A 13271-nucleotide genomic window follows, 5' to 3' on the forward strand; every position below is an offset into this window, starting at 1 on the left:
AGTCAGGAGCGTTGAGCTGCGTGGGGAGGGCCACACCAGGAACTGGCTGTGAGCAGCCCTTGGGGCCGGGTGGGCGGGGCCACACCAGGAACTGGCTGTGAGCAGCCCTTGGGGCCCGGTGGGCGGGGCCCCATTAGGAACTGGCTGTGAGCAGCCCTTGGAGCCGGGTGGGCGGGGCCACACCAGGAACTGGCTGACAGCAGCTCTTGGGGGCCCTCCTTTGTCCTCAGCTGGGCCTTGGTGCCATCATCCTACTGAAACAGGGGAAGAAGCTGTTGAGTTCAGAAGCCACTTTGACATCAAAAGAAAGTTTTAAAATGAACTAAGATAAATACTAAGCTCAGAAGAAAATTATGGCTTTATTAGAAAGAGATGTGTTAATCAATTCTCTTACGTCTGTGTTGACAGCCTTCAGCTAATTAGGCCATTTGACTTCCAGTAAAAACAATTAACTCCGCTTTAGATTGAGGGTAAGTCAGCTTGGAGATGGTCATGGTCACATCAGCCAGAATCTGTAGGGTCAGATCTGGTTGTCAGAGCTCCCTCCCCATCCCCCCAAAGCTTAGTGAAAGCAAGTATCAGCACATAATGAGGAAGGCCGTTCCTCAGCCTAGGGAACAATGGTGCTTTATTCCACCTGTGATCTGTACATCTTTTATGACTTACGGGGTTTCGCTGAGTGCTCCAACAAGCTTCCTGTGCTGCCAGTTACATGTGAGGGTATAAACCAACAACCTGCTTCATCCAGATCCTTTCTATTTCTGCAGTTCTGAAAGCCAGGAAGTTCAGAATACCAAGATATTTTCTATAACTAATTTGGTAGCAAAATCTGACCTGAACTGGTAGGAGGCTATTTACTGTCTTTGTATAGACCCAATAGGACGTATTATGAGTCCAAAATCCAAACTTTCCTGAATTCCAGAATGCACCTGGTCCCAAAGGATTGCAGATATACGAGATGGTGGGCCTGAATACATGCTTCAGTGAATTTCAAAGTCTGGAATTTTGAAGCTGGGAGAGACGCTGGGTGTCAGCAAGCAGAACTCTCACCTTGTGGTGGGATGAGGCGCAGAGTCACAGCCTCTAGCTGATTGTAGGCTTAGCATTCTAGCTCACACCTCTCACCAACCTCGGTAACAGTGCATGTTGAGTCTGATCATTTTATTTTTATTGTATTTCATTTTATTTTTTTGGCCAGGGGCTGGGTTTGAACCCACCATTTCCAGTATATGGGGCTTGAGCCCTACCCCTTTGAGCCACAGGCGCCGCCTAAGTCCAATCATTTTAAAACAAATGTGTGACCTGGGTAAAATAATTAAGCTTAAATAACTTACAGTGGTGGAAAGAAAAACCAAAAATAATTCTCAAAGCAAGTTGACCAAAGTGAATTACTTCTATGGTGATGAAATACTTTGAGATAATGGTTATAAATAATTATGTCTAAAGGAATACAGTGACTATTCACACAGTGTAAGATGTATTATTCACTTTATCCATTCAGTAAACAATTATCAGGCATCTGAGTGCCAGATATGTGTGCCTAGGAACTAGACAGGCAGTTCTAAAAAGTGTGCCTTAGTCATTATTACATTTTGCCAAGGCACGGGGAGAGGCGTGTGTGTGTTTCAACTACCAATACGTACTTACTGAATTGTTGCTGTGTCTAATGAACTATAAACTCCGAATTCAGAGAGATCTTGCGTTAGGTCAGAGGCTGAAGTCCCCTGTCCCAACTGGTCATCATTTCCGTTGCCCCCTCTCTGTTCTGGGCCACCATCATCTTTCACATAGATCACTACGGCTGCTTTATAACTTGAATCCCTGCTTCCACTGGGAGTCTCTGCACAGCAGCTGGAGGACTGTTTGAACTTTACAGGAACCAGATCATGTTGTTCCTTTCCTCCAGACCCTGCCATGATTCCCCATTTGTCTCAAAGTCCTCCCAGTGGCCTGCCGCCCTCCCCTGTCCTCTGCTCTGCCCTGGTGGCTCCCTCTGCCTGCCCCATTCTCCCGAGGGTCTGCGTGAGTGCTTCCCTCCTCTCCCGCAAGCTTTTGTTCAAATGAAGCCTGTTCTGATGACCTTTTCTAAGATTGCAACCTACTCCGCCTCCACCACCCTGTGCACTCCTGATCCCCTCCTCCCAAGCCTCCTTTCACCTTGTCGTAACCCTGAGTATAATTTATATATCCTTCTTGTGCCTGTTGTCTGTTGCCACAGGGGTGAGGATCTCTGCTCACTGATGGCTTCCAAGAACTCACAGTGGTGCCTGGCACATGCTGGGGCCCTGGAACTAGCTGTCAGATGAAAGACTGAAGAGTGTATCATACAGCTAAAGCATAGAGCCTATGGGGGCACACAAGCGACAGTGATACCGAGGGAGGAACAGATAACTCAGGCCCTTTGTGAGAACTTATGGTGTTCAAGCTTGACCTCCAAGGGCCAGTACTCGGAGGTCATAGGACAGTTGAGGAGGCGAGTGGCAGGGTCAGATCTCCACTTTGACAGCTCCCCTCTACCCCAGAGCAGAGGGTGACTGGGTGGGGCAGGACTGGAGGTGGAGCCAGGTTATTCTTTCCCACTGTTTATTTTTCTTATTACCATTTTTCTTCCTCAGAGTATGTTGAGGGTCATATAACCTAGTAATCCCTAACTAGGAGGATTTTTGCCTCCTAGGGGCCATGTGGCATTGGAGACAGTTTTGATTGTCACACCTGCAGGGATGCTGCTGACATTTGTGGGATGAGGCCAGGGATGCCACTAAACGTATCACAGTGCACAGGACAACCAGCCCAAATGCTGGTCATGTGGCTACTGGGAACCCTGGGAGGGAACATTCAAAAGACCAGCTCTTGACCCGAGGACTCCTTTGTTTACAACAAGCACACTGGTTCCCCTGCTTCCTTTGGTGGCTTCCTCATGTCCCTCTCTGCCACTCCTTGTGTGACCGCTGACTTCCCTTGAGTCCGGTCTTCCTGCCTCACTGTCTTTCTCTAAGGAGGTGGAGGACCCCTGCAGTGGCAAGAGGCTTGGGAGCTGGGCACCATGGCGTTTGCTCAGTCTCCGTGTGTGATGTGGTATCAGGTAAGTGGAGGGCAAACTGGCTTGTTCTGTAAACACTTCCTGTGCGTTTCCATCTTCTGATGTCCTGTTAGGCTGTGTGGACCCTATAAGGGTCCTGTGTCTAAAATATTTTGAGTCCTATGGAGCGGGCTTGAAATAACGAGGGATTTTGTAAAGAGTTACTAGCACTAGGAATTCTGCTGGTGCTTCCCAGGCAGGAGCAGCAGGCCGTGGGCATCCGTCAGGCGGGTCACCTGCAGGCTGGTCCGGGAGCAGTCCCTGGATCAGTCCCTCCTGTGGTGAGGTGGAGAGACATCCCTGCAGCAGTTCCCGGTACTGAATGCCTGCTCTGGGGTGGCCTCTGTGCTGAGCACTCCATACATGGAGTTCCATTCAGTCCTCAGACAGCCCTCGAGGTCCCCTGGGTGGGTAGCTCTTTGGGCCTGAGATCTGGGCAATCACACAAGGCTGTATGCTCACAGGGCGCTGGGCTGGCTGAGTGCTTTGCTGTCATTGTGTTGAAATTCTTCATCATTATTTAACAAGGAGCCCCACATTTCCATTTTACATGGGCTCTAAAATCATCTGCACTTACAAATCCCTGGGGAGATGCATGTCTTCCCCTCATCCCCCACTTCTTTTTTTCATGGTCCTAAAGTCTGGCTTCAGCATTACCTTTAGGGCATCAGAAACTCTGGCAGGGTAGGGAGATTTTGGACCAGGCTTCAGACTGCCTGATGGACAAATAGCAAAAAGACAGTGTTGTGATGTGATGTCACAGGCATTCACGGGCACAGGGCTAAGTGATGTCATGGGCATTCACGGGCGCAGAGCTATGTGATGTCATGGGCATGCATGGGCACAGAGCTATGTGATGTCATGGGCATTCACGGGCACAGAGCTATGTGATGTCGGGCATTCACGGCACAGAGCTATGTGATGTCATGGGCATTCACGAGCACAGAGCTATGTGATGTCGGTGACAGTCTCTTCCCACTCACTTTGCCGGGCTTGCTTGTTGACTCAGAGGCTACTTCTCAGTGACACTGTCTTTTTGCTATTTGTTCATCAGGACTTGGGCTCTTTTACCCATTTGGGCAGAGTTTGCCATCGTGCTACTGAAGGACCACTGTATTAGAATCGACCAGCAATGCAGTGTGCTCTCTGAGTTGTCAACTATCTGACCAAAGTCTGAGAACACACTAGCTGGGGAATGGCTTAGTAGATCTGGGGAGCTAAAAATAACTGTCCTTCGCTCCTCTCCAGCCCAGTAGAGAAGCATCTCTAGGTGGGGTCCAGGCATCTACAGCTTTTAAACACGTTCCACATCTGGAACACATCAGAGTCTGATGCCAGGGAGGGTTGGGAGCAGCTGCAGGTAGCCCTTTAGCATACATACATCAGTATATAAGCTATCAAGGACCAAGCCTTTCCCTGCTGCCAGTTTTCTCCCCTTGGGCCAAATAATTGGGAGAAAAGGCCATTTTGTTCCTCAATCAGTTTATTCTCTCTTTGCATGTTGGAATATAGCCTTGCCTTCTGTGACTCTGCAGTGCAAAAACATCAAATTATATTGGCAAACAATAAATAAGCTGTAAAAGAAGGAAGCATAAGAGACTCAAGGGACACATGGCAGCTTCTTCTTAGCTCCTGGTGCTGACTCTTCACAGGGTGAGGTTCTGACCACACATACAGCAAACTCTTCTACACTGAGACGTGAACTTAATAAAAAGACCCAAAACCCTGCTGGTAAAAATAATAACTTATGTTAATTTTCTAAGTGCCAGACACTGTGCCAAGAGCTATGGCACTGAATCCTAACAATGCTATGAGGTGGGAGTGCTAACATTGTTTGTACTTTACAGGTGGAAAAACGGAAGATCTGAAAGATTAAGTAGCTTGCCGAGTCACACAGCCGGGAGGGGCCTGTCCATGCACTTAACCATTCAGTGAACTAGCAGAATATAAGCAGGGTCCTGTAGTACTGTAGTAACGAGGTCTATTTTGTTTGGACTGGATCTCCTAGTTCCTGGGCTTCAGGACTGTAGCAGAAGGGATTAGAAGGATGCTGTTGTTCTTTGTGCATTCTGGTGTGAATATAAAAACCAGGGCAAAGGACTTGGTAAGAATTTGGTCTTGGCCTTCGAGGATTTTTAGGCTTAGATGGGTGGTTTGCTCTTTACTGCCATCTGCTGGCTGTGTGTACAAAGCACAGTCCAGAGCTCCACATTTCTCGCAGCAAGTGGCAGAGGCCATGGTGTCCAAATGTGCACACTTGGTCAGTTTGGCGAGATGCCTTCAATTCATGCTGTCAGAAAAAATCATGACATGTATTCTTCAAGAAAGGGGCATTTATGTGTCTTTAAATAATTGGGATATTTTTTCCTGCTTTTTTCCCTATTGATGGATTTCTAACCCTGTTTTGAATACTAGGCTATGTTTTTTGACTCCCAGAGCAGAAGATAAAGAATCTTAATTACTTCCTGATCCAATACCACGGGCATGGCTTCCCAGTCAAGTGGGGGCACCATGATTACCTTCCTGTTCTCTGCATTTGTGTCAGAAAAATTAAAACCAAACCTGGATGGACAGGAAGAGTGAATCAGTGCCACTCAGCACGGTCTCTCCAGAATGTGCCCAGAGGAGTCCCCACACAGCTCTCTCTGCTACTCTTGCATGCAAAAGGACAATTAGGTTTAGAGATGATGAAAACAGGATGATGGTAGGGAACTTGACTGTAGTTTCTGCCCACTGAAGTATCTCCAGGAAGTGATTCCTGCTTAAAATGGTTGCCTTGGGAATGAGAGTGACCCAGTACCACATCTGTCATCTTGCCGATAGACCCCTGGGGTTGACAAAAGACAACTTACCTGGTTGAAGAACTGAGTGCCCCTGGAGAGACTGAGTTGGTTTCTGAGATAAAATGTTCACAGCTCATTAAGTTTATGTTGTAAACAATGTAGCCATTCTCTCATTCTCTCTCTCCTTCTGCCCATATTCAGCCAGAAGTAATCCCTATCAGTTTAGCCTCATTGCCTTTGCTAAGCATAAAGCTTACACTTCACTTTACACTTCCCTTATGTTGGCTAATTCAGTGGAACCCTTTTTCAAATGAAAGCTCCTGTGAAACACAGATTGTGAGGTGCTGAGGGAAAGGCAGCAGTATGCCCCTCAAACTGCCGCCTCTTGGTCTCCAACTTCCCAGCTTTCTCCTTCTTCTGCAGTTTTTTTGTTTTTTGTTTTTGTTTTTGTTTTTTTTTTTTTTTTGGAAATCTGAGAACTCCTGGGACACAGTCTGGAATGCTGGGTGGTGTGTAACTTGATTGCTTCATCAGCCTGAGCTGAGTTGGAAGGTTCATCTTTGTTCTTGAGCCTCTTAAAAGAAAAAATAAAAATACAAAGCATTTTTTTTTTTTTTTTTTTTGGCGGGGGCTGGGTTTGATCCCACCATCTCATCTCTCTCATATGGGGCTGGCGCCCTACCCCCTTAAGCCACAGGCACCACCCCAAAACAAATGTGTTTTAAATGTTAACAGTTGTCAATTTCAGGTAGTGGGTTATTTGTTATAATATTCTTTGTACTTTCCTGAATTTATTCCCCTCAGTAAGGTTAAAAAGTGGGAGAAGGCATGGAGACAGTAGATATTTGTACACTGGACCAAATACAGCACCAGGTCCTTGAAAGGAGTTTCTATTTGCAAACCATCAGGACTTGGGTGACTAGGCCCTGCTGTTAAAGCCCAGAGGGAGAATTGGCATGGTCGTGCTTAAAGTGAGGCTGTGGATGCCAGGACTGCTTGGAAAAGGGCAGTGTCTTTAAAGCAATCAATGAAATTAAAAAGGGACTGTCAAATATTCAGTCCCTTCAATATCAAATAGTCAGTGATAGCCAAAATATATAACACACCACTGGGAATGTATGTCTGTATATTTGTAGATGGTAGAGTATATATGTACATATAAACAGATGTATACATTTATAAGAACTTAGCTGGTTTCTGGTGTATAGATAATCTGCTTCTAAATGTCTGCCCTGCCTTAAAATGTAACTCCACTAAAACTCCACTAAGGCAAGAACCTGGCTTGTTCATTGTTCAAGCTCTGACATCCAGCATATAGTCGGTGCTGTGTAAAAATATTTAGAATAAAGGGATGGGTATATCCCTCCTTCTTTGAATATTCTCATGGAGAACAGGGATGGCATCTTATTCCTTGGCATTTCCAAGGACTCAGGAAATGTTTGTGATTTGGGTGTTTTATTTAATTTATTAAATACTCCTATGGAATATCCGCTGTGTGGTAGCAGCCAGCATTCGAGGTACAGAGTGCACAGCAGTCAACAAAGCCAGAAGAACTGTCTTTAGGCCTTCCATTCCAGAGAGAAGAAGCAGACAATAAATGTAATTAAATTGTGTGATGTTTTTGCTGATGCTAGAATATTATTAACTCGCATTACTTTCTGGTAATGCTGAAGGGCACAGCATTATACTCTTTCTGTAATAAAACTAAAGACATGGATGCAGTGCCTCCTGAGGAGACGACTAATTCAGCCCCCTCCAGCCAACCTCCTGCAGGGGCTAAGAAAAACAGGAGAAAATGGGCCTGTATTGATCCATGAGTGGTAACTAACCCCTTGAAGAGGCTGGGAAAGAGATGAAAGGGACAGTGTCAGAGGGTTGTGGCTGTGAGGCAGAGTGGTCTCCCACAGCTGAGCTCTGGTCCCTGTCGCCCATCCCTGAAAGCCCATCCTGGTTTGTTTTTGTTTTTTTTTTTTTTTCAGAGATAGAGTTTCACTTTGTCACCCTTGGTAGAGTGCCGTGGCGTCACACAGCTCACAGCAATGTCCAGTTCTTGGGCTTAGGCGATTCTCTTGCCTCAGCCTCCCGAGTAGCTGGGACTACAGGCGCCCACCACAACGCCTTGTTATTTTTTTGTTGCAGTTTGGCTGGGTCTGGGTCCGAACCCGCCACCCTTGGTATGTGGGGCCTGTGCCCTACCCACTGAGCCACGGGTGCCACCCAAACCTATCCTGATGTTTGCAGTGGAGGATGGTGAGCGATTGACCCTGAACTCTGTTGCCAAGGAGTCCCCACTCCTGATGGGAATAATACATCTTCCTGTGTGCTTTCTCCTTCATGTAGGAATTCACGACATGTAAGGAATTCAGAGCAAGGAGTAAAGATCATTATCTCGTGGAAGTACAGCCTTGTGCCTTAAAGACAGATACCTTCCTCTTAAGTAAATGCTTTTTCTCATTTGATTCTTTCAAGACCATAGTGAGGTGATTGAGAGGATTACAGTTAGGGTGTCCGTGTACCCCAAACTACCCCTTCAGCTGTCCACGCATCCTAGCTGCCTTAGCATTTGTCCTGGAGTTTTTTAAAATAGACTTCAGTTTTGGGGGTTTTTTTTTGGTACCAGAATATATATATATTTTTAATTTATTGTTGGGGATTCATTCAGTGTACAAGAAACCAGGTTTTACTGATTACATTTGTTAGGTGCAATCCCTCTTACAATCGTGTAAATAGACTTCAGTTTTAAACATGGTTTTAGGTTCAGAGCAAAATTGAGCAGAGAGTATAGAGATATCTCATATTCTCCCTCCCCCCACATATACGTGGCTTCCCCTGCTGTTGCCGTCCGCCACCAGAGCGAGACATATATCACGATGGATGAACCTGCATTGACACATTATCACGTTACGGTTCACTCTTAGTGCTGTGTATTCCATTGGCCTTGACGAATGTATGATGATGTGTATCTCCCCCTAGAATCCTGCCAGAATAGCTTCAGTGCCCTAAAAACCCTCTGTGCTCCCCCTCTTCATCCCTTTGTCCTGGATTTTCCATTTTGTGATAAAGTATTCTTGGAATTTTGTATTGGAAAATATTTTTAATGGAACTATATTTAATAGATCTTTCTTTTTATTTTATTTTATTTTTTTTTATGAGACAGGGTCTCAGTATGTCACCCTCAGTAGTTGCTGTGGCGTCACAACTCATAGCAACCTCAAACTCTTGGGTTTAAGCGATTCTCTTGCCTCAGCCTCCCAAGTAGCTGGGACTATAGACACTTACCACAATGCCCAGCTGTTTTTTGGTTGTAGTTGTCATTGTTGTTTGGCGGCCTGGACTGGGTTTGAACCCACCAACCCAGGTGTATGTGGTCAGCACCCTAATCACTGATCTATAGGCACCAAGCCAATAGATCTTTCAATATGGTAAAATACTTCATAGTTCAATAGATATTTTAGAGATTTGCGCAAATGTAAGTATTTTTTAGAGCTCTCTTTTGTTTTTACAGGGATTCCAATTTGGATAAATTATATGGTCTCCATAATTACAATCTACCTTTTCAGGGGAGGAAAACTGGTCCCTAGAGAGCAAGAGACTCTTCCTCCCATGTCTGTCCAGTCAGGCCCATAGCTGGGGCAGAGTCTGGGTTCCCAGACTTCTGGGGAGGCAGATCTCAGCTCTCAAAGTTTATCAGATCCTCACCTTGTTTTAAGGTAGTTGTGAAAGTGGGATTGCTTCTGTATTTCTATTGCGGACATGAGAAAATTTATCATGTAAGTACATACTTAACCCAGTAAAAAACTTTTAAGAATTTTGAGAGATGATGACTTGGGCAGGTAAGCCCAGGATCGGCCTAGGGGGAATGAAATGCTACTACAGAAATAAAAGTTTAGACTTCAAAGGAGTGCTGTGCTTTAGAGAAGATTCCATAAGTTGGAGAAGAATAGCATCCTCATTGACAAATGTTTGATGGTATTTTGAGACTGAAACTAGAGTTATTTGCATATTTCTGGGACACAGTACATCTGTTTATCTAGTAGAACGAGTCTAGGTTCTGATCAAATGCATACTAAACTTGCCTAATATGATAATTAACTGTTCTGTAGTATCACTTACATATAATTTTAACATGTTTCATCCTAAAGATTGTGCTGATTACTTTTTCATAGAAAATCAGAAAGAAATTATTTTAAAGAAGGCTATGTTTTCATAAAGACTGATTTTTCCTCTTGTATTTATTTTAAGATGTAGTATTTAAAATATACTCTACTGCAAAAATACATAGTTATCTTAAGTCAGACAAGAAAAAGTGGTCCCTGGTTTTACAGACTTGATTGTGGGGGAACGTCCAATCCGAGTAAAAGAATAACACCGATTAGGGGTGGACCTGATTCTCCGCCTCCAAGAGCCTTCAAGATGTGTTGTGTTTGATGCTGCCCTGGTGAAAGGGTATTTGCCTTAGGCGTTTTTCCTCTTATTTGAGAATGGTGTGAGGATGTGCTTTTATTGTGCTTATGGACTTTTGTTAGGCCTCTCCATCCGGAGTGTGTGCTGGAAAGCAGACCGCCTCCTAGCAGGGACCCAGGACAGCGAGATATTTGAAGTGATCGTACGAGAGCGGGACAAGCCAATGTTGATCCTGCAGGGCCACTGTGAGGGGGAGCTCTGGGCTCTGGCCCTGCACCCCAAGAAGCCTCTGGCTGTGACGGGCAGCGACGACCGCTCAGTCAGGTGAGACCCCAGCGGCAGCCACCACCCCACCATCACTGACTTCCTGGAGATAGATTTCTTTTGTCCAAATGTGCTTTTTTTCTTTGCTTTGCTTTTTTTTGAGACAGAGTCTCATTCTGTCCCCCTGGGTAGAGGAGTACTGTGGCATCATAGCTCACAACCACCTCAAACTCTTGTACACAAGCAATCCTCTTGCCTCAGCCTCCCAAGTAGCTGCCACAATGCCTGGCTATTTTTAGAGATGGGGGTCTCACTCTTGCTCAGGCTGGTCTGGAACTCATGGGCTCAAGCAATCCACCAGCCTTGGCCTCCCAGAGTGCTAGGATTACAGGTATGAGCCACCACGCCCAGCTATTAATTAAGAGAAAGATAAAAGACAAAAGAGAACTGCACAGTTTCCAAATGGAATGTGAAGACACTTAGCTCCACAAGTCAGTTTCTTAGCATTTTTTGGTTACTGTCTTTCTTGGCTCCATCTCAAATCACGAAAATGTTTTTGGAAGTGGAAGTACAGGAATACTGGCTAGGCTGGCTTCCAGTTCCCTTTCTTAGCTCAGAATACTGGTTAGGCTCACTCATCTTGAAAAGACTTGGGCAGTGGGAGAGGTTCAGGCCAAGTTTAAGAAAAAGGGACAGAGACCTGCCTGGGGCAAAGATGGCATCTGCACTGAAGGTGGTTGGAGGCTTATTTTTATACTGGGTGTAGGGAAAAGATTCCACAGCTTGCTGGAAAGTTCTGGCAGGCTAGGGCCTTTCTAGCAGAACTCTTGGGGGCAGGGCCAGGTAGGCCTTTTGTTCTACGGGAGAAGGAGGAGGAAGGATTTAGGCCCTCCACACATCTGTGATGGAACCATACTGCCCCCGGCACCTCCAGTCCTCTGCAGAGGGCTATGTAGTAATTTTACAATTTAGACATTTCCTCATTCATCATCATCAGAACTTAAATTCTGAACTTTTAAAATTGTCGTTAGCACATTAGTAAATGATCTTTTGTGACTCCTCAGATGAAATGTTGGACATGGTCACCACAGAGGCGTGATGGCACCTGAGAAAAGGACACATTTTACCAGGGCCTCACAGGTTCTTGCTAAGGATCATTTGTTCTCTGAGAAGCGCTACCTTGGGTAAAATGAGCAGAATCAGTATGCTTCCAGTATTCCTGTGACTGTTGAAGAAATGAACATGTGATCTGGAAGTTTGAGATGAGGACTATTAACCCCAACATCAGTGCTTTGGTATTTATTACTGAGCTTAGAATGTGCACAGCAGACCAGAGTAGGTGAGTGAGAGGCAGCCACTCCGCGGATGGAGCGGTTACTGCTCCTGGTTTTCTGGGCTAAAATAGAACGTTGTAAACTACATTGAAGGTCACTGCTCCTTCCCCCTTGTCAACCTAAAAAAAGCAAAAGGATCCGAATCCAGTTTTAGAGTTCATTCAAGCGTAAAGCTGAGAATGGCCATTTGGGTAACACAGTCTCCAAAGGAATGGGGTCAGTGCGCTGAAGTTAAAAATTAAGTTCTTGCTTGTATAGGCAGAGAAAGAAGTTTAGTAGGACCATAACATTGTGTATGAAGGCGGGTTTATGCGTTACAACAATTTAAGTAGTTACAGTTTGTTTTCTTTTCCATGTAGCTTGTTTTCCTTTCCAGTTTAAGAATGTGTTAAACAGCCCATCTTAAGACAACGTGATAACTATGAAATTTTTGTGTGAGAAAAGTAAGAGGAAGGTTTAATTTATAAAGAAAATTAACAGTGGAGAGGGAGATGGTCTTCCCTGGAGCCTTCAGTTAATTACACCACTTTACAAAACAATGCAGGTTAGGAAGAAGGCCAATCTAGGATTAGAAACACAAAGGTTATAGCTTCCTAGGCCATAGCTGCCTGCCCTTGTAACGCAGGCCTCATAATTACATTCCTTTAAGGCTCAAAATAATTAAAAAAATTTTCATTTTTCTAGTTTTTAGTCTCTACCCAGCACAGAAACCTCATCAAGCTGAAAAAAAAATCAGTGAAAACCATGCCGTCCCCTTATGTAACAGAAGGGTTTATTTGGTTTATGTTCCTTCCTTTACTCTGAGCTTTCTCAGAGCAGTCAAAACAATGCCACCAAGTTATTCAGACACCTGTGAAATCTGATTCGTGCCCATCCAGAAAGAAGTGATTTCAAGAAAACCCGCAACTAGGGCCAGGTGTGGCTGCTCACACCTGTAATCCTAGTGTAGCAGAAAACCAACGCAGACAGAAGACTCCGGGCACCAGTTGATTAGAGGAAGAAGCGGGTTTATTCCAGCCGGGGGAACTCGGAAGACCAATGTGTCTCCAAAACCGAGCCCCCTGTCCCCCATACTCAATCTCTTGCCTCTCTTTTATCCACTTTTCAGGGTGAGAGTGAACATGAGGATCATAAAACAGAGAGAGACATGACATCATCCTCAAGGTCCCAGGCTCAAGGGGGAAGGTCAAATTTGCCTGTGCCCTTGAGATGGGTTGGACCATCTGCCCTCAGGCGACGGAAGTCCAAGGAAGTTACTAGGTTACAATCTAGGCCACGCATGTCAAGGGAGGAACGTACAGACATCAGAAACGCCTGCGGTTTGGCTAAGGCCTACACAGGGCGGCTAGGACAGATCCTAAGGCCTGCACGGGGTGGCCAGGACAGATCCTAAGGCCTGCATGGGGC

The 13271-nt window shown here is 45.3% G+C and overlaps 1 protein-coding gene across 1 annotated transcript in view; it reads left to right on the forward strand.

Moving 5' to 3' along the window:
* The window catches only part of EML6 (echinoderm microtubule associated protein like 6), a 293843-nt gene that overhangs the window by 149594 nt on the left and 130978 nt on the right, over positions 1 to 13271 (forward strand). The window contains exon 7 of the mRNA XM_003787924.3: positions 10389 to 10590. Coding sequence (XP_003787972.1) covers positions 10389 to 10590 — 202 coding nt within the window. The remainder of the gene's footprint in view (positions 1 to 10388; positions 10591 to 13271) is intronic.

The sequence above is a fragment of the Otolemur garnettii genome, unplaced genomic scaffold (genome assembly GCF_000181295.1).
Source record: "Otolemur garnettii isolate 467f Iridium unplaced genomic scaffold, OtoGar3 scaffold00024, whole genome shotgun sequence".
In the NCBI taxonomy this organism is placed as follows: Eukaryota; Metazoa; Chordata; class Mammalia; order Primates; family Galagidae; genus Otolemur; species Otolemur garnettii.